This window comes from Petaurus breviceps, unplaced genomic scaffold, assembly GCF_028583685.1.
Source record: "Petaurus breviceps papuanus isolate PSGF00001 unplaced genomic scaffold, PetGlider_PUasm1.0 90451, whole genome shotgun sequence".
In the NCBI taxonomy this organism is placed as follows: domain Eukaryota; kingdom Metazoa; phylum Chordata; class Mammalia; order Diprotodontia; family Petauridae; genus Petaurus; species Petaurus breviceps.
The window spans coordinates 152,851-179,261 of record NW_027187258.1 but is presented as its reverse complement, the minus strand read 5'-3'; the positions used below and the strand labels follow the sequence as shown (position 1 = coordinate 179,261).

Below are 26,411 nucleotides of genomic sequence, written 5' to 3'. Positions count from 1 at the left end.
GAGTTGCCCTCCCGCAGAATGGGCTACTGGGGGGTGGAAAAGGCTGAATGGTCACTAGGCAGGAATGTCATTCAGGGGCTTCCTGACTAGGCCACTGTTACACCAGGTGGACATGCTAGAATGAAGGCAGAAGAAGTTTGCCTTGGCAAGAAAGAGGGGAGCCTTCTCCTTTCAGATGTGGGAGAGGATGAAAATATAGAAAGATTCTGAGAAGATGAAGGAGATTGTCAGAAAATGTTGACCCTCCGTCCAGAGGCCTCTCAGCACCTCCCATTTCCTGGACTCTAGCGGGCAAGTCAGGGAAGGCACCTGTCAAGGTAAGCCCCCTGAGCACCAGAGGGAGGGCCCTTCAAAGCCAAAGCTGATGGCGGCTCCAATAGCAGGGCTAACTTCCTTTCCTTCTGCTGCTCCTCTCTCCTTACAAAGAATGGCTTGTTGGCACAGAGTTGTTTGTCTCTTATCTCCGGGACTATAAACTCCTTGAGGGCAGGGACTATCTTTTGTCATTCTTTGTATCCTGAGGCTTAGTCCAGTGCTTGGCACCTGGGCGCTTAATAAATGCTTACTGACAGACCTAGGGAATGCTGGGGGAGAAATAGAACAGTGCTGATTATGTAGAGTTAGGGACATTTTAAAAATCAGCAGTTTTTAAAGGTCCCATAATCTATTTCTCAGGGATTAAAAAAAAGTCACCAACCACTGAGTCTTTGAAAAAAAGAAAACAAATCACTGGGGCTGGGGGGGGGGGGTTGTGACTCCTGCTCTTGGTGTCACAGAAAAATGGGGCAGCCTGGGAGGGGGGAAGGGTGCTGAACCTGGGACCCTAGCTGGGTGACCTTGGGCAAGGCCCTGACCTACTCTAGGCTCCAGCAGCTGGCTAGCAGAAAAGGAAGGGGGTTGGCTAAGGCACCTCCAGGATCCTTCCCAGATTTGAGTTTCTGGGATCCTATTGGTGAGAGGAGAGCAGAAAAGGATCCAGACCCAGCATATCACCAGGAAGCAGCTTGGCCTTGGGGAGTGGGCCAATGAGCTGTGCCCTGAGGGGCCGGGGCTCAAGGCAAGCCGGGTCTGCCTGCCTGGGAGTAGTAAGCCTGAAGCCACTATGGAGGTCCAGGTCCAGCCTAGACAAGGGGGTTGTTGTTTGGGCTAGGCCTGTGGAGTGGAAGGCCAAGGTGATGTCAGAAAAGCTTTAGCTTGGGACAGCTTCAGCCAAGTTCCCTGGTAGAGTGGCCCAGGCTTGGCCAAGGGCCTGCAGGGAGCCCCCACATGGTACAGAAGCTTGCCAAGATGCAGTCACCCCAAAGTGACCTCAGTAACTAGGAACCTGTGGTCCTGTGACAGCTGGTGGCTCATGATTGGTGCCTGGGGGAGAGTGGGGAGGGAGGCAGAACACAATGGAACATGAGCTGCTCTCTCCAAGGCTTGGGGTTTTTTTTCCTCTTTCTGCCCAGAAAAAAAGACCTACAGGAAGCTGCTGTGGCTTCTGAACCATAGGGAGGGAGAGCAGGTGGTCAGCAATGCCCTAAGGAAAGTGGCAGAGCTTGGCTCAGGACCTAGGTCCCCTGACCTCAAGTCAAACACTTTCACCCTGGACTTAGATCCCCTCAGACTGGTTTGGGGCCATGGACTGAAGCTTGGGGCCAAAGCTGGGGAGAAGCTCCCTCCAGGGGGTGCCTCTTCTGGGGTTGGGGGGCAGTGATTCATGAAAGTAAGCAATTGCCTCTGTGCCCCTCAGAGAGACGGGGTAGCAACATGGCATCTAGGGGTGCAATGCTTGTTACAAGGAGCTGAATTCTGGAAGGACTCTTCACTTGGGGTGGCAGTGGGGGGAGGGACAGCAGCTGTGTGTGGGGAAGTGGATTTTGGGGGGGGACTGGGCGCTAAAGTCCTGGACTAGCACCCCCAAGGTTTCTTGTGAAGGTATCAGGGCTCATTCTTCATCAACACATTTATTTCATTTCATATATTGGCAAGATAACTTGTATACAATATTCACCACTATTATACAATATTTACACAGTGCCAGAGGTCAGACATGGTGAAGAGACAGAAGCATGGGTAAGGCTGATTTTAGGAAAGGGCCATGAACCACCAGCTCTCGGCTTGGGGACATCGGGCCTATCCCCATTTAGCTCCATCTGGATCCTCCAGGCTCACGGTGGCTTATCTGTGTACAAGGTGAAAGCTGTTACCTGCCATCAGTCGACGATGTTGATGACTATGACCTCTCTCCCAGGAGGGAGGTGGGCACCTGCCTCCCCTCCTCCCTAGCCACCCTCCTCTTTTCCCAGATAGGTCAGAGTTTCCAGCACAACTCCCATCATAGAGCCCCAGGAGCCTCTTAGCCAGTCTTAGGCCATAGGCAAGGAAAAAAAAGTGGGAGTAGGAATGGGGATGGGGAGGGCTTCTTATGTTCACTTGCCCCAATTTCTGGCCAGGCTGTGACCCAGAGCAATACCCAGGCCTGGAAAGGGCATACTTTCTAAGCTGCAGCGAGGCCCAGGAGCACCTTATTTTACAAAGTCCTTCTTAGTTGCCTGGTTCTGTTAGGGTGTTGCACCTGGGTTCTTGAGGGCTCTAGAAACTTCTACTGACCTTCGAACCCAGGTCCAGCTGAAGCAGCAGTGTGGTGTGGGGGATGGAGGGCATGGAGGACCCGACTCTAAACCCTGCATCCAGCACATAACCTTGGGACTCTGAACAAGTCACAACCTTCCAGTGCCCCAGCAACTCTCAATGAGTTGAAGATGCAGTGAACTGTGGATGGAAGGGAATTCTAGATTTGGGAGTCCCAAGCATTGATGAAATCCTAGATCCAGACTCCTGCTTCCTCCTCCTCCCACCAAAAAAAAGAACACAGATGGAAAATGTGGCCAGGGTCACTCAGGCTCTTGTCACGAGGGCACTCTCCCAGACCAGGCAGACTGGCCCCAGCAGTAGACATGCCTTAATACAAGTGGATAAAAGCAGCTAGCATGCAGTATTATCGGATAACATAATTGGACAGTGGGTGCTGGGGATGATTGCGTTGGCGGCTCCCAGTCAGTGGCTTCATCCACTCCCTGGAAAAGTCCTTGCTCTGGCCCTGAGGTTTTGCCCTCGGGCTTTGTGAGGAAGGCTGAGAAGAAGGCAAGTGTGGGGGGCGTGTATGAAGGCGGGCACACGTACAGCAATCCTTCTCTACGGGGTGGCCAAGGGCTGCGTTTCACATTTCTGGAGGAGGAAAATGAGAGAATCATCTGACTCTGAAATCCTTGTCACCCTTGGTGTGATACCCCAGGGGAATCTTTCACTGAATACAAAGGCAAGGAAACCCTTCCAGAAAACCCATGGGCTGGAGATCGTCCTTACTCATCCCTGGAAGGGCTGGAGTTGGTGAGGTGGGAAAAGGCCTGAACCTAGACACCCCCAAGGTACTGAGCATTGGGGTTCTGCCAGTTGGGTACTGAGCATTCCTTGGGTTCCCCTGGAATGATCCTTAAGGAATGTGTACTCTCAGAACAAGTTTTATTTAAGAATAGGAAAGGCCCTTACTTCAGGTTGCCAATTCTTTCCCTCCAGCTGAGAGAATTGGGAAGGCCCAAGACCCAAGAGGAGGTGTGCTACATAGGAAGCTGCCAGTTCTAGCTGCTGGGCCCTCGGGCCTTCAGGATCTGTCTTTAGCAGAGGGCTAGGAGGCAGGGCTTTTCTTTGGGCTCTGACCTCTTGGCCATGGGCCTCAGGCCTTTACTGAATTTGCCTCTAAGATTCCTGAACAGAGGAGTGACATGGTTAGGCCCACACTTTAGGAAAATTCCTTTGGTGGCTCAATAGAAAATGGATTCAAGCAGGGAGAGGCTGGATATAGGGAGACCAGTAAGGAAGCTGTGGCAGTGGTCCAGGTCTAAATGACAGGTGCTTGTGCTGTGAGTGGAGAGATGTGGACAGATTGAAATGAATTGGTTTCAGGACTCTTTGCATTTCTACCAAAATCTTCTTCTCAAGTCATTGGCAAATGAGCCAAGGGCTGGAGCCAGCCCATGTTCAAGCTGCCATTCTTCTCACATTGCAAGGATAATGTTGGCAAATGGGCTTACCCTCCAGTTCTTTGTCCAGGTCGGCGATGTAATCCTCCAGGTTTTTTGTGTCTCCAAGCCTAGCTACATAAATGGGAACAATCCCTCTGAGCATTGGCTCCCAGACCATGATTCCAAGCAGCTCCAAAAACATCTTAAAAGGACGTTGTCTTGGACATTTCTGCTTTAGGGTTAACTTGTAGGAGAAAAGGTGTCTCGAGGCTTGTCTTGATGATCACAAATACCCCCCAGAGTCCTTGGACCCCAGGCCTTCCTCCAAAGAGAGATTTGCTTCCCACATCCTCAACGTCTACCAGATTGGAGCCATCCCCAACACTCCAGGGTCCCTTAGTGCCTGGTTAGGGCCTCCCTGGCCAGGACCTCACTGACTCTAGCCTTTCCTGCCTCTCTCTGCTTCAGGAAGTAGCTTCCTCTCTGGCCTCCTGCTGGCCCCCTGGAGTTCCAGGGGGCCTCCCATGAGGGGTATCCAACATGTCTGCACTTAGTGCCTGAGGTGAAGGAATCCATCAGCCCTGCACAAAGGTTTGCTGCTTGACTGACCATCCCCATCCTGAGGCCCCTTTAAGAGCTGGTCTTCAGGGTCTCCCAGGCCCCCTCTCTGGGCTCAGACCTACTTTCCTCCTAAATCGACTACCTCAGTCCACCCCCATCCATTACTTTCCCACCTCTGACAGTGTTCTGTGATTCTTACCTCTGGGAGCAGAAGAAGCCACTGCCAGGTGAATGTTCTCCTCAATGGTATTTAAGCTGCTCCCTGGAGAGGGGTTGGTACCTGCAGGGAGTCGAGTCAGGTGGTAAAGCAGGAGCCTTCGGCAGGCTGCGGGTAGGGCAGGACAGCCCTGCTGGGCTCCAGGGCAAGGGCGGGGGCAGGGGCAGCCCAGAGGGCCATGTAGTGGAGGGGCCGGGCCCAGGGGCAGCCCAGAGGGCCGTGTAGTCTATCCTAGGCCCGTGGAGGGGCGGGGGCAGGGGCAGCCCAGAAGGCTGCAGGACTCACTCTCAGCTTCATCGATGCCCAGGCTGAGGCCGCTCTTGTGCTTGAGCTCCTCCAGATGCTCCTCATACTGACAGCTGCTGCCGTTATCGAAATCTTCTATCACTTCGTCTAGCTCTCTGAGGAGGCAGTGCAGCTCATCATCTCCCAGCCCTGAGAAAGCAGAGAGGCCAAGGCCAAAGCACTTAGGCAGCGAGGCTGGCTGGGCCATGCACTGTTTCCTTGGCCTGCATCCTTACAGCCCTATGTGTCCCTACATTTGTCTTTTCCAAACCTCAGACTCCAGCTGGGGCCTGCATGGGAATTGATGAAGCACTGCTGAGTGCCGACTGTTTACCAGGCACTTGCAAGACAACCGCAAAGTCAGATTCCCTAACCTGGAGGAACTTGTGCTCTAGATCGAGCTAGACTGGCATGGTAGACAGAGTGCCTGGCCTGGAGTCAGGAAGACAGGAATTCAGATCTCCCCTCAGATACTTGCCTAGCTGTGTGACCCTTAATGGCCCCCAGCCTCAGAAATGGGGGTGATAACAATACCTCCCTCTCAGGGTTCTTGTGGGGACAAGCTGGGAGGGCATCTCTAGAACATCTCTAGAACCTTTCCAAACCCTAGAGCATCACAAAAATGCCAGCTTCTAGTATTATTATTCTGGAGGGGAGGGGGAAGTTAATGTATATAAAGGCCTCTGAGAAGGAGCCAAGCACTAACCGTTGGGGGGGGGGGGTCAGGAACTGAAGCCCGGCCTTTTCTAGAGGAAGGAGTCTCCATGGAAACACCAGGATTTGGAGGGAGAAGCAGGTTCTCTTTTTTTTACAGTCTGCAGTTCTGAAGGCAGAGAAGGCAGCAGGGCATAAGCAGTCCAGAAATGTTAAATTAGCTGCTGCAACTCTTAGTGGGAGACTGCCATCTCCCGACCAATGGGCCCCCTACCCAGTAGTACTGTGAGAACAGAATCGGTTCCATCTGGACGTTGTCACTCCAAAGAAAGCCAAAGATGGGCCGGTAGGGTACAAAGAGAAGGACTGACAGGTGGGTAGCCCATAGTAGCTATTGGGGGGCAGCCACATAATGGCGAGAGGTTATGACCTCTTCTTCCCGTCTCCACTGGGTGCCCCACCGGCCATCCCCAGGCACACTGAAGGGAGGCTACCCTCGGGAGGAGCAGCAGGCTTGGGTGTACCACTGGAGGGACCTTGCACATTAATGAGAGTAGGGATCCATGGGACTGCAGAGGCAGATTGTAGCACAAAGTGAATGCTGACCAGGAGTGTGACCAGCTTAATTTGCTAATAACCACTTACATTTCATTTCAGTCCCAAAGGCATCAATCATTTTCCAGTTGCTGTCTCTGCCCTCCCTGATGAAGCATCATTAGCTATTCATCCTCCTGCACCCAGCCTTGTGCGCTGCATCCTTGGCACACACTTGATTTTTTTGCACCCAATTGGGTTTTTTGGCGTTCTTCACACCTGTGTCTCTTAAGTGCACTATAGGATTCCTTTAGATCTGGGAGTTTGTTATCACCTGGGTGTGTGTAAACTTGGGCTTTTAATATCTGCAGTAACTATTTCAGTAGACTTGGTTTCCTTACTAATTCTCTGTATCGATTTTATGCATTTCCCAAGCTGATTGTGAGCAGGAGCTTCCTGGCTTCCTGGCCAGGCTGCCTGAGGCGGCCAGGCAGAAACAAGGTGAAAAAGCCCTGCTCTCGCTCCGTGGCCCAGTGGATCCTTCTCAGATCACCCTGGCCAGAGGTGATCTCTCCTTTCACTGCACTCTTGTGTGGACTAGCGTCTCTGTCCACAAAAGGGTCATGGAAGTGATGGGAGCCCCATAAGACGGGGCAATCCACTGGGACCAAGAGAGGGAAGGAGCTCCTCAGCCCTTCTGTCTGGACGGCCTCCTGAGTCTTCCATCTCACAGGCTTCTCCCTTTTGTGTGCCCACTTCCTTTGTGTGGCACATAGAGCAGAGATGAGCACAGTGCGTGGGCCCTGCAGGAAGGTGCCAAGCTCCTTACGCCTGCCTGTTTGTCAGGGTCCCTGGGCTGCCTGTTCTGAATTCATCCCTAGTATTGGGCTTAGACCTTCTGGAGCCCCCACCACCCCAGAGGAAGACTTTGAGTGTCCAGCCCTACAGCCCTGGGCTCTCCTCTCCCTCCAGGCCACTCCCTTTATCAGCTGATTAAGTTTAGGAGTGCCAGAACTCAAGAGAATTTAGCATGCTTAGTTCTAGAACTGGAAGGGACCCTAGATGAGACCCAAACATCTAAGTGACTTATCCAAGGTCACAAAACTAGGAAGCAGCAGATTTTGAAGCCCAGATTTCAGATGCTATCTACAGGCTTCCTACTTTATCAGGCTACAGTTCAGCGTCCCTGCCCCCCCCCAAACACTCTCAGAGCTCACTCAAAGAGAATGGCCTCATGGATACTCCCTCACCATCACTAAGGTAAAGGAACTTGACACAGTACCCCCAGCTGCCCTGGGGGATGAAGGGCAGGAGGGGGAAGGCCAGCAGACTTCTCCACTCTGGTTTTTCTCCAGAATCCACCCATTAAGACCTACTAAGACTTCAAAAATGGTTATTTAAAAAGACTTGAAGAGAAGAAGGAGACATGGGAAAGCAGGGAATGCCTCCCTATGCTGGTCTGCTCTTGGCAAGGCTGGCCAAGGAGGAGCAGGAACAGGGACAGGGGCTCTCACCTCATCCGTATTGGCCTTAAATTCCCCCAGAGGCCCTCCTCTAAAGGCCCACAGTAGGCGGTTGTTCTCTTTCTTCTAGATGAAAGCTCTTGAGGCTGAGTGATACCCTGTAGCCTGGCTCCTCTGGGGACTCTGGGGAACGAGTATGCAGGGAGTCGGGGGGGAGGGCGGGGATTGAAAAAGCTGTGGCTGAAGACACATCTCCTTACTCCAGCTGCAGCCCTCTGGCCATCATGCCAGGCCTAGGACTTGTCTGCTGGAGTCCAGCCCCCTCTTACAGAGAGAAGGGACTGGCTCAAGGTCACACATGTACTTACTGGCAGAGCTAGGATTTCTACCCAGGTCTCCTGCCACTCAGGCAGTAAATAGAGCTGTCCTGAATCAGGCACTCATCCATCCCCACTCCCCAAGGCTAGACTTCGAAGGGAAAATGAGTCACTAAAGGGCAGCTTAAGAAATGTGTATGGAAGCAAGGGAGAGAAAAAGCATTTATTAAGCGCCTACTACAAGCCCGGCTCTATGCTAAGCCCTTGACAAAGATCCTGTTTGATCCTTACAATAGCCCTGGGAGGTGGGGGCTCTCATTAATTCCTCTTCTACAGTTGAGGGAACTGAGGCAGGCCGATGTGAAGTCACTGGCACAGGGTCACACGGCACATAAGTTTCTGAGGCTAGATTGAACTCAAGTTTTCCTTACTCCTAGGGCAGCAGGGTGGATAGAGCACCAGGCCTGGAGTGCAGAGACTCATCGTCCTGAGTTCAGACACTCACTAGCTAGGTAACTCTGGTCAGATCACTTCACCCTGTTTGCCTCAGTTTCCTCTTCTGTAAAATGAGCTGGAGAAGGAAAAAAAACCCCTCCAGCGTCTTTGCCAAGAAAACCCCACATGGGGCCACCAAGAGTCGGACACAGACAAACAACACATGTTACTCCAGCTGCGGCCCTCTGTCCACTGTGCCAGCAGCCGCCTTGTAGGCCAGCAGCTCTTAGCTAGAAGGGACCTCAGAGGCCATTTAGTCCAACCCTGTCATCTGTACAGAAGTGGAAACTGAGGCCAAGAGAGGTTAAGTGACTTGTCCAGGGTCCTTCAGTCTGAGGTGGGATCCCAATGAAGGCTTCTCTGACTCCCAAGTCTAGCACTCTGTCTACTAGGCTACATAGCCTCCGAAAGGCTTCTATATGACCTTCCCTCATCTCCTCTCTTTAAATCCCAATTCACCCAGATGTTCTTTGACCCACTTTCTTCCCTCCTCCCATCTACCTACTGGCCCCTCTGGCTCCCTTTAAGTCCCAACTCCTCAGATCCCACCTTTTCCAGGGAGCCTTCCCTGACCTCTTTTCATTCCAGGGCCTTCCTTGGCTTGGGCGTTTCCTTTTCAGCCTCTGTCTGGCTGCCTGTTATCTCCACTGAACTGTGGGCCTCTTCTAATGCCAAGCCCATAGTAGGTACTTAATCCATGTTTACTGACGGTCTGATCTCTTGCCAAACCCCAGGCTTTGCCTCCAATGGTCTGGGCAGCATCAAACTCAACTGGCCCCCAAATGGATCCATCACTGCCCACTGACTTCCCCTTTTCTGGCCTAGCTCCAGCTCAGTGGAAACCCCATTTTCCCAGGCACTAAGCTGTCCCCCTTGGTCTGGAAGTTATAGAATCTTGTCCCCTTTTCCATTCCTCATGTCTTTTACATGGTCCCATGATGGCCTAGGCTAGTGCAGGGTAATATGAGCTCAGTAAGGTCCCAGCCTCTGTGGGGCCCAGCCTAGCTGATCCTACCCGGAACCACCCCCCCTCCACAGCTCAGAACCATCCCCCCTTCACTCCCTTCTTCCAGATGAACCTTCCAAACCATTTTTATCATGGCAACCTCTGCTTTCAGAAGCCCTCCCCTGGCTTGTATGCCTTTTGGTGGGCACCTCTGCCTAAGTCCTCAGTAGTCTGCCTGGCCTGATATGGCTCCACCCTACATGTAGCCAAACTTATCTCCCACCCCTCCTCTACAGGCAGCTTCCATCCTAGTAAGGCTGGCCTCCTCCCTGCCCACACCTTGGGGCCTTGGTTCCAACTGCTGGCCCTTCTTCCTCTTCCCCTTCCTCAGTATCTTTCTACCTTCCCTTCAAGGTCCAGCTCAGGTTCTCCCCCTGGCCCTGGCCTTCCCTCACCCCTCTCACCTTCCTAGAGACCTTGGCATCTGGGCCCCGGCCCTGGCCTTCCCTCACTCCCCCCCCCCCAACTCTGACAGGGCTGGGCATCTCCTCCTCCCCCTCCCCAATGGACTTTAGGCCCTTTTGAGAACAGGGTAGTGGCCTTGCCTTCTCTATAGCTCCCAGCACCTTGATGGATTCCCAGGATCATAGATATAAAGTTGGAAGGGACTTCAGGGGCTGTTTAGTCCATTTTAGAGATGAGGAAACTGAGGCCAGGGTGGGAAGCCAGGTTTCCTGCCTCTAGAGCCTGTGCTCTTCCCCTGCCCCCACCCCATCTGGGTTGCTCAATGAGAGCCTGATCCACTCCTTTCATAGGGTCTGATAGCCACCCACAGAGTGAAAAGACATAGGACATCTAGGGCCCTAAAGCTTTGCAAAAAATATGGACATGGAAGCAAAGGAAGTGGGAGGGTTTAATGACGGGCCTACGAGGCAGCAGAAGCAGAGTGGTTGTTATTGCTGTGGCTTGGGTGTGTGAGATCCCATAGGCCAGCTCAAGGTCCTGGCTCGGGATCCCAGATCTGCCTTCTCCTCTTTGAGTGAACCTCGATGGGCCTCCTTTTCCTCTTCTGTAAAGCAAGCAGGCTGTACCAGATGGCCCTGAGGGGCCCTTCCACCTTGATAGCCAGAAGCCTCTTGCCAAATCACTTCAGTTTCTCCCTGTTCTAAGAGCCCATGAAATAAGCCTGGCAGCCTGACTCAGGCTCAGAGCCCCCAAATAAATAACTCCAGGTCCTGGTGCTAAGGCTAACCTGCCTCCTCAAGGCAAAAGACTGGCAAGAAAGCAACTGCTTCACCTGATGAAGGCCCCTCTCCCTTCCCAGGAGGAGCAGCTCTTAAACAAGCAAAGGGGAAGAGAATGGGGAAAAGTAGTATTTATTAAGCACCTACTATGTGCCAAGTGTTATCTCATTTGAACTTCACAACAACCATGAGAGGTAGGCGCTATTATTATTCTTATTTTACAGATGGGGAAACTGAGGCAGGCAGTGGTTAGGTGACTTGCCCATGGTCACACAAGCTAGTAAGTGTCTGAAGCTGGATTCAAACTCAGGTCTATCCTGACTCCAGGCCCAGCACTATCCACTGAGCCACCTAGCTGCCTCCAGGCACAAAAGAAGAAATACAAACCTGTCCTCCAATACAGCAAAACAAAGCAAAAAGCTGAGTTGAAAAATCTAGTCAGAAGCAACCAAGGCAGCCTTTGTGGGTCCCAAAGATTCAGTATGACTTTTGTGTCATTTTTAACCACAGAGAAAGGACATCTCTTGACAGGATTTTAAAAACTGGGATTATGAAGAGAATGCTGGGCTCCTCCCCAGGGGGCAGAACGAAGCCTGGGAGATGGTGTTCTATACCTGGGCATTTGGCATGCTGGGAAGGAAAGCCAGCAGGGCCCAGCGACTTGAGTGATGGACATGGAGCTCTTCAGACACTGAGCCCTTCAAGGTGTCTCGGGTCCCTTGGGGTTCCCTACTGGCCAGTTCATCCACATAGAGACCTCCCTGGGAGGTAGCTCCCTTTCCCACTGCAGATTTCTACCCATCCTGCAGCTCTGAGTTGCCTGAGGTACTTAGAGGTTAGGTGACTTTCCCAGGGCTTCCTCTCCACTGCCATAGGCTCAGACAATTATTACCTATGGAATAAGAGGGGAGTCACTTTATCTATGAGTTTCAGTTTCCTCATCTGTAAAATGAGCAAAATCCCAACTGTACTAGCAGCCCCACAGGATGGCTGGAGTTCTTAGAAACCTCCCCCTCTCCATGGGGGATGGCACTGTTCTTCCATCACTCAGGTTCCGAATCTCAGTCACTGCCCTTGCCTCTCACTTTCCAGCCCGTTCCACAGCCCTAATCAGTGGCCAAGTCTCGCAGGGGAGACCCCAGTGTGCCAGCTGCAATCTGTCCCTTCCTCTCTACTCTCTTGGTGGCTGCTCCGAGCCAGGCTCTCAGCTCCTCTGGCCTGGCTTCCCACAAGATTAGCCTGCTGATTGGTCTCTTCCCTCTCCTCTCCATTCTCACAGCCTGGAAAATGCCTTTCTTTAAGCCTGGACAGAGCAGCTCATCTTCCTGCTCAATAAAGCTTGCTGACTCCCTAGGAGCTCTAGAATCACTATGAACTCCTGTATGGCCTTCAAGGCCCTTCCTGAGCTGACTCCCAACTGTCCTTCTCAGCCTGCTGGCCGGCCCACACCCACTCCATGTGCCCTCTCTGGCACTTGGCACTGCTAACTCCATGCCTCAGAGGCTCTCTCCTCACCTCCGCCTCTCGGAATTCCTCCTTCCCTCCAAAGGCCAATAGCAGGCATGAGAGATGTTCCTCCATGGTAAATCCCGAGCTGAAGGGCCCTGCTATCTGCCAGATGAGGCCTCCGAGGTCCAGAGCGGGGCTGATCCTGCCACCAGGACAGGCACCCAGACCCCCAGAGGCCCCGTGCAGCAGGCTTTTCACTGAATCTTTCCTTCTGTTATGAGTGGGAGGGGCACTAGGTTCGGACTCCAAAGACCCGGGTTCAAATCTATGCTGTCTCTCAGACTGTCTCACCTTGCCCTCATCTCCTCCTCTAGAAAATGGGATGTCTAAAGACCCTTCCAACTCAAACATTTGAGGCTGCTGTGATACAAGATGAGCATGGGAAACGGAAGGTTCCCGCCCCCCTCTTTCTCCTCTTTCTCCTCCTAGGCTCCCACCTGCCCCTAAAGGCCCCGCTTAAGCGGCTCCGGACAATGGCATAGGCCTTCCTCAGACGCCCTTGGCAGGAGGAAGCTTGGATTAGGGTGGAGGGGATGGCTTTGGGCGATAGTAACTTCGTGCCTTTCCCCGCGGGGCCCAAAGGCAGGGGCTCCCTCGCCCCACTAACCTCTCGGGTCCACGCCTTGCGAAGCCATATGGATGCAGGTGCGGGGCGCCACCGTTGGCAGGGCACGGGTCCGTTCCGCCGGCCGGAGGGAAGGATCGCTGGCACAGCCGAGTGGGCGCCACAAATTAAAGCCCGAGGCCACGCCCCTTCTCCCCGCCAGCCAATCCCGAGACACCTAACCACCTGACCCGCGCGGCGTCCCGCCCCCCGCGGGCTCCCCAGCCGGCTAACCACCCCCTCCCAGCGCCAGGGGCTCCTAACTTAGGGAACGTCATCTGGCCCAACCTCCTCATTTCACGGGAAGAGGAAACTGAGGCCCAGCGACCGGAGGAGCCTGGCGGGCCCAAATCAGAAAGATGGAGGTTTCCAAGGCACAAGCCCGGCCAGGCCGTGACTTGGGATCACATCAAGAACCCCCAAAACCAACCGGAGAGGGGTGAGCGGGAGGAGCTGGAGCTGTGGGGCTCCTTGGGCCATCCTTCCCGCCTCCCCCTGAATTCCGAGGCCCCCCCCCGAAAACGAGAGCTGAGAGGGGAGACAATGGAGGGGGGCGTGTGTGCGTGCGCCTGTGTACGTGTGTCGCTGTGTGAGTGTCTGTATGTGTCTGTGAGTGGGTGTGTATGTGTGTGTCTCTGTGTGTCTGTGTGAGTGGGTGTGTGCGTGTCTCTGTGTGTGAGTGTGTACCTATGTGTGTGTCTGTACGTGTCTGAGTGGGTGTGTATGTGAGTATGTGCCTGTGTGTGTCTCTGTGGAATGTGTGTCTGTGTGAGTGTGAGAATGAGTAGCCTCTATAACCCTAACCCTACAAAACTGTCCTCACACTATAAGATGGGACAGTGATGCGGCCTCCCAAGAGCATAGTGAGAAAAGGGCTTTGAGAAGGGCCCCTTCTGGCACTGGGTTCTTAACCCCCTGCTTGCTGACTGCTTCTACTTCTCAGTTGTGACAGATTCAGACTCTGGGTCACCAAGAGCCTCTGGATGGCTCCAATTCAGACGCAGGCCCTGAGCATTGATGAATGCTGGCAATGACTCATGCTCCTGAATTTGAATCTTGCCTCTGCTACTTAGTAGCTATGTGCCCCTGGGAGAGTCCCTTGAGCTCTCTGAGCCTCCACTTGCTGTCCTGTAAAATGGTCACAGTGATCCTCATGCTACCTCCATCAGCTCCACCTGATGGGGGCCAGGTCAGGAGAACAGGCCCCTCCATGACCTTCAAGAGTTCTTGAGGCGGGACCTAGGCCTGCCACCTATTTCTTCCCGGGTTTTTTCCTGGCCATCACTACAAGGGGAGCATGTGGCCCCTAGAGCCAGACTTCTTAACTTGGGGCTCCAGGGGTCTGGGAACTTAGATGTGAAAAAAATCCCATCTTTATTTTCCCTACCCTCTAGCTCAACACGAGCCTTTCCCTCCCCTATAAGTGTGAGCCACAAATGCTTTGGAGGAGGTCGCTGTCCACAGGCTTCTTCACTGGACTGTTCAAGGGGTCCACGGCACGAACAACAGCAAGATGTTTGCTCTGGAGATGCACTGACCTCCTTCCCTGGCTTGACCTGAATGCCCCGGTGGCAACAATGAGAATTTCCCCCAAAGGAACTTTCTCTGGGAAAGTAAGGGGGGCAAATACAGAAGCCCAGAAACAAGGTTTCCAGGCCATGGCCCTGATGTCTTCAGGAAGGCTCATTGCTCTTCTCCCCCCTTTCCTCTCCTGCACATCGTCTCAGCTGACCCTTACACAGGTCTGTCCTGGGACTTGGCATCCCTCTGTCTAGCTCATCCACTTGTCTATCATTCCTTTGCTCAAGAACCAATGGGGAATGATGGCAATGGTGATGATGACAGCCTTTTAAGACACATGTCACCTTATTTGATTCTCATAACAACCCTGGGAAATAGCTGTTATTATTGTGTCCATTTTACAAATGAGGAAATTGAGTCTCAGAAAGGTTAGATGACTTGCCCAGCAGACCTCCCTCCTTGCTTGGTCCCATTTCAGAGGGAACCATGCCTTCCTCTGGAATCCCTCAAAACTCCCATTGCCATGTAGTCCAGACACCTGGCCTCCTGCTGGCTCTCACTCTCCCAGTGGCTCTTGGACCACTGGACAGATGCATGGCTTGGCTCCCAGCTTCCTGCTGCTTGTGTCCTTTGGAAGAACCCAAGTCTGGTGCCTTGTCTGGTCTGACCCAACTCTCAGCCTCCTGGACAACACTGACATCATGTGGTGGCACAGAGGAGGCCTGCTTAATTCTTCTGTTTCCTTCTCTTCCAGGGGGTGGAGACGCTCAGCCCTTTGGACCAAGGGCCAAGAAACCCAAAGAACCAGGTAAGAAAGCAAATGGTGATATCTTCATCCATGAGCTTCCTCAGTCCTGGGGGGTGACAGGGGAGGCCTTTGGGAAAGAGAAAGGGAATCAAAGGCCTTGTTTCCTTATATGATTCCCCCTGCCCCTTTTCTCTCAGATATTATGTTGCTAAAATGGGAATGGAAGACAGAGTGAGGGGTTAGAAAGACCTACTGACTTAATTTCCCTTTGGTGTGCTAATCATAGCTCACCACTCTAGAACATGGCAAGAGTGTCAATGACTTGTCATATATTAGCTCCTTTGGCTCTCATGGCAACTCCGCAAGCTAAATGCTCTGGCCATCCCCATTTTACAGAGGGAGAAACTACAGCTCAGAGAAGTTCCTTGAGATGTTCAGTATCCCACAGCTAGGGAATATCTGAGGAGGGTTCAAACTCAGTCATATTAAGTCAAGGCAAGAAACCTTTTCAGTGCTTGCTATGTGTCCAGTCCTGCCCTGTGCTAAGACCTAGAAATATAAATACAGGCAGAAAGATGACACGTAAAAGGGAGCTGAAAATCAAGGGATTGGGGGAGAAGTCCAGAGATTCCCAAGTGGGGCCATGTGAGGAGGGAAGGATGGCTGCCTGGACCCCAGGAGGCATTTGAGCACCTATGGGAAGAGTGGGCTGAGGGAGTAGGGCAGGGTGAGAAGGCAGCTGAGGCCTGGGGAAGACTTCCTCTTTTCCTTAAGTTCCCATTTCCCTGAAATTGTCTCCTCAGCTCTTGCTCCCTGGCCACCCACCAGTTTTGCAGATGTCTTGTGCAAGGCCAAGCTACGCTTTATCATCATTAAAGCCCCTGGCCAGATCCCAGCCTTCTCTGGTCTCCTCCAGCCAATGGGGATCGGCCTTGGTGACCACCCCCCCCGCACCCCAGCAGTATCAGTACTTAGAAGGGTAGAACACCCTCTTCTGGCTGGGGCTGGGGAAGGGAGGACACTGGGAGCTCGAGCATCTGATTCTTTCAGGGAAGATCTGCTGGTCCAACTTCTCCTTCATACTCCTGGTCCTCCAGGACCCTCTGTGTATCTGAGAGGCAGGAATCAGGCTTCTGGGATGGTGTTACATGGCCCTTGTGGCTGGCTGCCCATGGCCGTTGTACTCACTGGCTAATGCACGGCTCATTTCCACTCTAGAATGCTAAATTTGAAGTCAGAGGAGTTGGGTTCAGATTCTCCCTTGGCCATTTACTGGGTGACCTTAGGCTGTGGTTTCCTCATCTGTAAATAGAAGGGCTTAGACTTGGCAACCTTGGAGGTGTCTTCTGCAGATGGCGCATCCCACAATTCCGAGCTGGAAGTCAGCGGGGCTGGGTGTCACCACGCTTCAGTTTAGTCCCTAGACCTGACTGCCTTATCTGTTCAGGCCAGGCTCAAGCAGTGGGAACTATTTGCAACATATCACTGATTCATCATGGCCCCTCCAGAGCCATGGCTCCATTATCTTTCCTGATTAGCCTGCCTTCTTTCACGGACCATGTACTGCCACCCTTTCTCCATCCTGATTACTGTCATTGACTGACCTGGGTCATCAGCCCAATTGGCTCTGTCCCATACACTGCCATCCTTTTGGAGGCACTTCAGGATTCATGTTGACAACCACCTTTTTCCTCAGCAATAGACACCACCTTCTCACCACTGGCTCGCTTCAGTCATGCACCTACATGGTCGAGACCTGCACCCATCATCCCTCTTCCCGCCCAGTGCCAATATTCAAGAAACTCAGGGCCTTGGGTGTCTCCTTTGGAGACTCACCATTAGTGTCCCAGGTTGGGGGTAGATAATAGCAGCAGTGGGTTCAAACCCCCATTATATTTGCAAGGGACCTCAGAAGACATTTAGTCCAAGGCCTTGTTTACCAGAAGAGGAAACAGCCCTGCAGGTGCAAAGAGGCTTGTCTGAGGGCACATAATGAAATCGGAAGCAACACCCAGAGGGGGGGCTTCTTACTCTGAGCCCCCCACATAACTCACTACATCTCCTTGGGAGATGAGCTGCCGTGGAGAGAGTTGGAAGAAGTCCTTCCCCTTTAGGATCCAGGCATAGACAAGCTTGTGAGCACTGATCCTGGGCAGGAGCTGGGAGCACTGGAGTTTTGGCAGGAAGACAGAACCTGGCCAAGAAGGGTTTGAGACCAGGAAGTCTGAGGAGGAACAGAAAGCATGGGGTTGACTAATCCTGGCTGGCCAGGGTGGGCAGCTTGTCTTGAAGAGGTGTACTCACTGGGGGAGATGACATGGAGCAAGGAGGGAAAGTGACACTAAAAAAATCGACAATGTCTTTATTCCCCCTTCCTCTGACAGTGAAGGTCATTGCACCTGGAGTCAGGAGGGATCTGGGTTTGAACCCTGTCCCTGGTACTTACTTTACAAGCTGTGTGACCTTGGGCACGTTAGTGCCCCAGGCAATTCTCTCAAACCAAATCAGAGATCTAGGCCATCCTCTCTCCGCCCCCCCCCCCCCATACCTCCCAGGAGTGTTTTGATGATCAATTGAAATAGTGCATGTAAAGTACTTTGTAAACCTTAAGGGCTTTTATAAATAGCAACTATAGGTTCTTTCCTCCTTCCCTTCCTCCTTCCCACCTTTCTTTCCTTCCTGCCTTCCTGACATTGGAACTCAGAAAGACAGGAGTTTTCCAGTCCCAGCTCTGCTGCTAATATTAGAGAAATCCCTTCCTCTCTCTGGACCTCACTTTCCTGGTTGGCAGTGCATGCTTTCTTCCCAAAGTCCTTTGGGGTGATATTCCCTTCTCGTTGGTGGAGATGATGAAGACCCTGCTCTGCATGAGGGGGGAGGCAGAATAAATGGGAGGCAAGAGCGTTCCAGACTTCACCAGAGCCTTTTGGGACTTTTCAGGTGGAGTTCCAGGACATAATGGAGCTTTGAGTCTTTGACTGTTGAGCTGCTTCGGATATTTCTGGCTTCCAGCTTTAAGAGAGAAGATGGAAAAGGCCAAGCCCACTTCAGGTTGCTGTCTTCCCAGTCTTTTCTATCAGCAGCCTGGAGTGGGGTTGGCCTCTTCCATCTGCTTTCCCCCCAAGGGGACTGGCCCAAAACAGAAGCTCTCACCTCTCACCAGCTCTACCAGCTCCTCAAGAACTGAGCATTCATCTCCACTGAGGAGGAGAGAGTCCCATGCCAATGGACTCTGGGATAGGGATTATGTAGAGTAAAAGGCTTGGCTCCCATGCTCCCTCAGGTAATCTCCCAGCTCTCCTCCCATTCTGGGACTTTGCTTTAGCTGCACCTCAGCTTGGCCTGTGAATGAGCCAGTGGGTTTCTAGCCTTCACGATAGAGATGGGAAAATGAATGGTTCGACCCTATTTTGTCCATCAATTTCATCTGTATATGTGAGCCAGAGAGTATTGATTCTGACTAGATAAATAATCAGATTTTCTAAAAAGTCTTGATGCTAATTAAAAGCAGCATGGAAGCCTGTCCTCTGCCCTTTGGGGCCTTCAGTGGGAGATTAGATTCATGTATTGTTTAACCTGTGTCTATAAAGTAATCACAATTTCCAGTCAAATTAAAGTAGACCAAAGGAGCAGGTATTTCCTGGAGACTGTAAGGCTGCCCTTGTAATCCACTTTCTGGAAAGGCCTAAAACTGAACAGCCCCAACATGAGGTGGTAAAAGGCCCAAATGTGACAGAAGATCCAAATCTCCAAGTTGGCAAAACATGTAACATTTTATTAGAGGGATTTGATAATGTCATTATATCAGTCATGTCAAACGGAGGTAGAGAAATGGGAGCTAGTGCTGTTGTTAACTAAGGAAAAGCCGCTAACAACCTGGCGGTGTTCATTCAGCCCCCAGTTCTGGAGCACCTGCTCTGTGCCAGGCCTCCTGCTAGGCCCCGAAGGCAAACCCCAAATATGTCAACTGTGCCTTGCCCTTGAGGACCTTCCAGTCTGCTGGGAAGGACTAGAAGCAAACAATGAATTCAAAACTGTCCTCACCACCTCCTTCCCCACTTCCTATTCCCCTGCCCCTCCTCCTTTCTGCACTATCTGTGTGGCTGGCACCACCCTGTGCCCCAGAACCTAGGCCGGAGCTCTCCCAGCAGTCTCCACTCCTCCCTCTCCCTTGTCCTCCATCACACACTGCCAAGTAGGTGCCAGGGCCCCAAATCGCCTTTCTCTGGGCACTGCCATCCCCTTCTTTCTGACCTTTATTCCCACTCTTCTTACCAGATCTTCCTAGTCTCTTTCCTCTTCATCCTTCTTCCACTCACCATAGTGATCTTCCTGGTACAACTCCTGTTCACAACCCTTCCTAACATGATATGGAACTTAGGTTGGCATCTGACGCCCTCTGCAGGCCGGCTCTATGCTACCACATTGTGGTCCTAATGTCCAAAAGCTCCGGGGCTTTGGCTGACTGGACGATAGAGAACTCTGGGCTCTATCACTTCCCCTCAGCCTGGCTGTGGCCAGTGGCTGGACTCCTCTGCCCTTTTTCCCCCACTCCACAAGGGGGAGCTGCCTGCCCAGGTCCCGAGCCTGTGAGCCTCACTTTCCAGCCTGATTTCTGGAAATGCCCCTTTATAGTGGCTGTCCTGCCAAACTGATCATTTGTCCTGCCTTCATGCCTTTGTGTGACCGTGTCCCTCACCTAGGAGGAAATTCTCCAGCTTGTCCCCTTAGAATAATCTTCTTTCTGTTCCTTCCAGACCTGGCTCATGGGGCACCTCCTCCCCAAATCCAGCCTGCATCCCTCCATCATCAAGCTTCTAGGCTGCTCTATCTGGCCACTTCTACACATTTCAGCATTTTGGGGGGTTGGGAGGAGTCTCATTGCCCTCTTCTCCCCAACTAAGTCAACTTTATATGGAACCGTAAGGTTTACAAAGTGCTTTCTTCACTACAACACATGAGACAGGTAGTGTAAGCATTATTATATCTGCTTTACAGATGAGAAAACTGAGGCACAAGGAGCTTGAATGACTTGGCCAGGGTTGCACAGCTAATAAATGTCCACCACAAAATTCAAACCCAGGTGTCTCCTGACTTCATGCCTAGCACATGCCTAGTTCCCTTATGCCAATCAATCAATCAACATCTATTAAGCATCTATGTGCTAAGCACTGAGTTTATAAAAAGAGGCAAAAGACAGTCCCTGCCCGCAGGGAGCTTACAGTCTAATGGGATGAGGCATGCAAACAAATGTATAGAAAGCAAGCTCTGTACAGGAGAAATAGGAAATAACTAACAGAGGGAAGACCCTGGAATGAAGAGGGGCTGGGGAAGGCTTCCTGGAGAAGGCGAGACTTTAGTTAAAGCTTAAAGGGATCCAGGAAGGTCAGTGGTCAGAGCAGAGGAGGGAGGGCATTCCAGGCCTGGCACAGCCAGAGGAAATACCCAGAGCTGGGAGATGGAGGGTCTTGTCTATGGAACAGTCTGGAGGCCGGCGTCTCTGGATGGAGGAGGATGTGTCAGGTGTGTGTGTGTGTGTGACATGGTCACACTTTTGCTTTAGGAAAATCACTTTAGTGACAGAATGGAAAATGAATTGGAGTGGAGAGAGTCTGGCAGCAGGCAGCCCTCCCTGCCGCCCCCCCCCCCAGCAGCTATTGCAATAGTCCAGGCATGAGGAGATGAGGGCCTGCACATGGATAGGGGCAGTGCCAGAGGAGAGGAGGGGGCATATTTGAGAGATGCTGCAAGACAGGCCTTGGCAACAGATTGACTCTGGAAGGTAGAGAGAGTGAGGTGTCCAGGATGGCTCCTTGGCATGGGGAGGGTGAGGTTGCCCTCCACAGTAATAGGGAAGGGTTGAGGGGGCAAATGAGTCCATTTTCGACATACTGAGTTCCAGATGTCCACCACATATCCCATTTGAGATGTCTGAAAGGCAGCTGGACATGTGAGATTGGAGGTCAGCAGACAGTTTGGGGCAGGATGGGGAGATATGAGAATTATCAGCATAGAGAAGGTTATTAAACCCATGGGAGGTAGTGTAGAGGGAGGGGAGCCAGAAGGGCTCAGGACAGAAGCCTGAGGGACACTGACATTAGAGGGCATGATCTGGAGGAGGAGCCAGCAAAGCAGACAGAGCAGGAGGTCAGACAGGGAGGAGGAGAGCCATAAACCTAGACAAAAGAGCATATCAAGGAGGAGAGTGTGACTGACAGCATCAGAGGCTACAGGGAGGTCAAGGAGCATGAGGACTGAGAAAAGGCCGCTGGATTTGGCAATCAAGCAACCATGAGTAACTTTGGAGAGAGGGATTTGGGTGGAATGGTAAGGTTGGAAGCCAGATTGCAAGGAGTTATGAGAGTGAGAGGAAAGACAGTGGAGGCTCCTAGGGCAGGTGGCCTTTCCAAGGAGTTTAACCACCAAAGACAGAAGAAACACCATATAGGACAATGGTTAGCGGGGATGGAAGGATCAGGTGAGGGTTGGTAGGCATTAAGGAAGCAGCCAGGAGAGAGGGGCAGACCAAAGAGGAGTGAGCCCGTGGGGATAGCAGAAAGGGTGATCTGCTGGAGGAGCTGGGCTGGAAGGGGATCCTGTGTGCAGGTGGAGGGGCTGGCCTCGGTCAAGAGTAAGACCACCTCTTCATGTGAGATGGAGTGAAGGAGGAGACAGTGGGGGAAGGCACCTGAGTGATGGGAGATGAGGAAGAGGGGAAGAGAGGCAGCTCACGGTGAATGGCCTCCATTTTTTCTGTAAAGTAGGAGGCAAGATTCTCAGCTGAGAGAATAGGGGGAGAGGGATCCATGGGAGGTTTTAGGAGGGATGAGAAGCTTTGGAAGAGGTGCTGGGGAGAGTGCACACAGGCAAGCACCTACAAAACCATAGGCATGGATTGCCAGGGGGATATATGGTATCAGCACTGAACATGGAGGCCAAGGACTGCCAGCTTGAGGTCCCTGGAGGTGGGCTTTGGAGGAAGCTTGGGCTTCCCAGTAGAACACATTCGTCACAGGCACGGGTGTAGGGTATAGCCAGTGAAAGGCTGGCCCACCAGGGAGGGAGGGCCAGAGAGGGGTGACCCTGGGAAGGTAGACAGAGCCGGATGGCAGAGGGCCTGAAGGCCACACCAAGCAGTTTGACAATAAAGAGTCATTAAAGTTCAGGGGGTTGGGGGGGGGTGACATCGTCAGATCTGTGTTTTAGGAATATCTCTTTGGCAACTGGGGGGCAGAGATTGGAGAACAGAATGTTTGTCTGCTGTACAAAGGAAACCTGGCCCACAGCCCCTTCGAGAACTCCCCAGTGAAGAGAGAAAGCTCTTCCCAGCCAAGTCAGTCTTTCCCAAGGCTCCACTGGTGAGGAGTTGGGGACCTTGGACCTGGACCTGCCCACCATGCCATCTAGAGCCTTTCCTGTCCCAAAAGATCTACCTGCACAAAGGAGACTGGGTGATTTTAATCCAAGGAATTGACTTTCCCAATAAATGATACTGAAACTATTTTTAAAAAGGTAATTATGTCGTCAGGAAGAAAAAATTACCTTCCCATACCGGGAGTCGAACCCGGGCCGCCTGGGTGAAAACCAGGAATCCTAACCGCTAGACCATATGGGAAATAGCTTGCAAACTGTTTCAGCACTGCTCAGTTAAAGTGGCACTTCCGGTCTCATCGGCTTCCTGCCTTGGTGTCGTCAGCCTGGGACTCTTTGTTCCTGATTCTATCTCTGCCTTGGTCTCCCTTCTGAAGCTCCTGGCCCTGTTTACATAAAGAAGGGAAGAGGAACAGGAAGCCGACTCAGAGAAGCAAGTGAGCTGTGCTTACTGACTCGATAAATATCATATCCAGAGCCTCTTAAGGTCAACGCACTGGGTAAAGAGTCTGGGGAGGCAGAGCCCAAGCCCTCTGTGCTGGCATCTTTCAGGGCATGTGCCAGAGATGTCTGAGCTGTCCTGATGGCACTGACCTAGAGGACCTGTCCACAGAGACAGAGACTGACAGACAGAAAAGAGAGAGGGAGAGAGACACAGAGGGGGGGGGGAGAAAGAGAGAGACACACACACACACACACAGAGGGAGAGACAGAGAGAGGGAAAGAGAGGGAGGGGAGGGAAGGAGGGGGGAGGGAGAGAGGAGAGAGACAGAGACAGAGAAGAGAGAGAGAGAGGAGAGAGAGACAGAGTCAGAGAAAGGAGAGAGAGACAGAAAGAGGAGAGAGACAGAGAAAGGAGAGAGAGGAGAGAGACAGAGAAAGGAGAGAGAGACAGAGAGGAGAGACAGGGACAGAGAGAAAAGAGAGAGAGACAGGGAGAGAGACACAGAGACAGGGTGAAAGAGGGAGAGGAGGGGGTGAGAGAAAGATACAGAGAGGGAGAAAGAGAGCATAGGGTGAGAGACAAGACAGAGAAAGACAGAGAAATAGAAACAGAGGCAGGAGAGACAGAGAGAAAAAAAGAGAGACAGAGATAGAGATAGAGAAAGAGAGAGGTTGAGGGAGAGGGAGAGCAGAGGGTAAGAGACAGAGGAAGAGGGGAAGCAGAGGGTGAAAGACAGACAGATACAAAAAGACAGAGTGAGAAAGAGAGAAAAAAGAGACAGAAAAAAATATGACAGAGACAGAGGGATGAGACAGTGAGACAGAGAAAAAGAGAGACATGAGGAGAGAGAAAAAGAAACAGAGGTAGAGAGGGAAAGCAAACTGGAGAATGGGTCCTGTTGCTGCTAGGCAAGAATATGAGAAGGCCTCTGGCCTTCCTCCAGATATCATGAGGCAGGGGCAGCAGCAGCATCTCCCTCCCCCAGTCTCCCAGTCCCCCAGGCCACATGGTCAGCATCCATCACCTGGAGCCACTTCTCCTGATGGCACACATCAAATCTGGGGGTAGTCACTGTTTTCAAGGGCATGGGATGGGGTTGTGGGAGGATGGCCTAGTGCATTGTTCAAAGCACAGTGTTCAAAGTCAGGGTCATCCTGGAGCCCTGTAAGTAGGAAAGATGATTGCTTAGCTTCTCACTGTTTCACAACCCTCTGAGGAACCATTCTATTGAAGGGCCTGCTCCATGCCTCCCTCTAGGCCTCAGTTCACCCAGCTGTCTCTGAGTGGCCAAGCCCATTCCATGGCTGACCTCTAGTCCACATCTCTGTGTTAACAGCTTTCATGCTGAGCTCATGGTTAGTAACACACTGCAGTCTTTTTGAGCTCACCATGCATCAGTCAGTCAACCAACAAGCATTTATTAAGCACCTCCTTTGAGCCAAACCCTGTGCTGGGGGCTGGGGGTACAGGGAAAAAACCCAAAACAGGCCCTACTCTCAAGGAGCTCACAAGTCTAACTGGAACACAACCAATACATGAGTAAATATATACAGAAGTCAGCTAGGTGGCGCTGCAGTGGATCAAGTGCTGAGCCTGGTGTCAGGAAGCCCGACCAAGTTCAGCTGTGTGACACTGTGCAGATCACTGAACCTCTGTTTGCCTCAGTTTCCTCACCTGTTAATGATAGCACCAGGTTATTGTGAGAATGAAATAAGAGAATATTTGAAAAGTGCTTAGCAAAATGCTTGGCACATAGTAGGTGCTTAATAAAATGCCTGCTTCCTTCCTACTAAATAAATACAAAATAGCTCAAACCTAGGGAAGGAGGAGGAGGGAAGGAATCAGAGTCTCTACGAGGTGGAGGTGAGGAGGTCCTGTGTTCTAGGAATGGGGGCCAACCAGTTCAGATGCTCAGAAAAAGGAGTTTGGCTGTATCCCAGAGGAGGAGGAGAAGTACTGAATGAAGCAAGGCGCCCAGTTGGGGCTAGGCTGTGTTGGCCTTTGAAGGTTAGATAGCAGAGTTTCTAATTGGTCCAAGCCTAGAGGCTGGAGGAAGTCGCTGGAGTTTCCTGAGTAGGGGAGTCACACTCAAGATCGGCACTTGAGGACAATTGTGGGCAGCAGCTGCTGGTAAGATGGACAGCAGCTAGGGTGGACCAGAGTGGCTAAGAGCCCTGAGGCAGGGTGACCAGTTAGGAACAGCAGTCTGGCCCAGACACGAGGAAAGCCTGAGCTCAGGGGGCAGCTGGCTGTGAACAGAGAGAAGAGGAGTCCTGGTAACGGAATGGATATTTGAGGTGAGGGAGAGTGACAAGGCAGCCTGGCCTTAAGAACCTGGGAGACTGGAAGAAGGGGGAGGTTTGGAAGAGGGGAGCTTTTGGGGGGAAGATCAGGAGTTCAGTTTGGGACGGGGTGAGCTGGAGATGTCTATGGGACATTCTGTCCAAGTAGGGGTTGGTGGGTGCTGTGGGCGTGGAACTCAGGAGAGAGACTGGGGCTGGATATGTCACTCTGATTCCACCCCCCCTGCCCACAGGTCTCTGGGGAGCTGCAGGGCTGATTCCCAGGAGGCTGGGCTTTGGAGGGCTTTCCCAGTGGCTAAGTAGCAGCCCTGGGGGAATCTTATTGAAAAGAAGGGCTGGGGAGTGGGGACGGGGTATCTAACTAGCTACTGGGTGTTTGGCATTTCTTGGCCTCACAGCACTATGTAAGTGTCAGCTTTTACTTTTCTGGTCCAGGCAAGGTGGCGTGGCCGAATAGACCCAGGGTTCTCTGAGTGGGAAAGACCTGGTCTGCTGCCCTCGGTGTAAGAGCTTAGTGACCTTGGGCCCTGGGGGAGCCTGTCTGTTCTCCATGGGCTGCTGCTCTATGGCATTCCCCTCTCCCGAAACCTCCCCCCAGATAAACAAGGGAAGCAAGTGGTGTGTGCCCACTGTTGTGCCAGGGGGGCAAGGACAAAACATGCCCCAGGCTGCAGGTTCAGAGAAGAGCTCTGGAAGGCAAATACCAAGTGAATGGTAAGACCTCTTATATAAAAAGCCTGGAGGCAGGAGATCCTGGCTGGGTCCTGGGTTGGCTGGGTGGGGGCAAAGCCAAGAGGCTGCGGTAGCTAGAGTAGAGAAAGGGGGTGGGGGGCCCAGAAAGGCAGCCCCAGGCCAAGGTGGGGGGGTGATCTCTGAGTTTATTCTTGAGAGGGTCACCTCTCCCAAAACAATTAGTGTGTTGAAGACCATACTAATTAGTGTGCTAATCAGCCGCCTTTCTAAGTCCAGCCTCCAAGAGAACTAAACATTTCTGGGGATGTCAGCTCTCCTGGTAGATAAAATGGGGATAATAATACTTGAGCTACCTATTGCACAGGGTTGTTGAGAGGTAAAGGAGTCTGAATCTGAAAGGGCACAAAGAGTGGAGGAGGGGCAGGAGAGTAGGCTGGTGGGGGAAGGGTGCAGAGATTGGACGGATGGAGCTTGAAGCAGGGAAACTCCCGGCG

At 52.3% G+C, this 26,411-nt stretch overlaps 2 protein-coding genes and 1 non-coding gene across 6 annotated transcripts in view; 1 reads left to right on the top strand and 2 right to left on the bottom strand.

Annotated features, from left to right (window-relative positions):
* LOC138141650 (ras-related GTP-binding protein A) overlaps positions 1–26,411 on the top strand; it is a 122,719-nt gene that overhangs the window by 49,754 nt on the left and 46,554 nt on the right. For 3 of the 4 annotated variants that reach the window (XM_069062378.1, XM_069062381.1, XM_069062382.1), the window contains one exon: positions 15,112–15,165. In XM_069062378.1, coding sequence (XP_068918479.1) covers positions 15,112–15,165 — 54 coding nt within the window. Of the gene's footprint in view, positions 1–15,111; positions 15,166–25,071; positions 25,219–26,411 lie in introns of those variants that run through there. The other variant, XM_069062383.1, reaches the window with a different exon arrangement.
* LOC138141649 (regulator of cell cycle RGCC-like) lies at positions 1,934–12,988 on the bottom strand. Its single transcript, XM_069062377.1, has 5 exons — positions 12,840–12,988; positions 5,071–5,220; positions 4,768–4,848; positions 4,077–4,139; positions 1,934–3,213 (listed from the first exon to the last, which is right to left on the bottom strand). The coding sequence occupies exons 1-5, from the start codon at positions 12,865–12,867 to the stop codon at positions 3,206–3,208; spliced, it is 330 nt and encodes a 109-aa protein (XP_068918478.1). The 5' UTR covers positions 12,868–12,988; the 3' UTR covers positions 1,934–3,205.
* Positions 22,649–22,720, bottom strand: TRNAE-UUC (transfer RNA glutamic acid (anticodon UUC)). The gene has a single exon. It is a non-coding gene; the product is annotated as a tRNA-Glu (tRNA).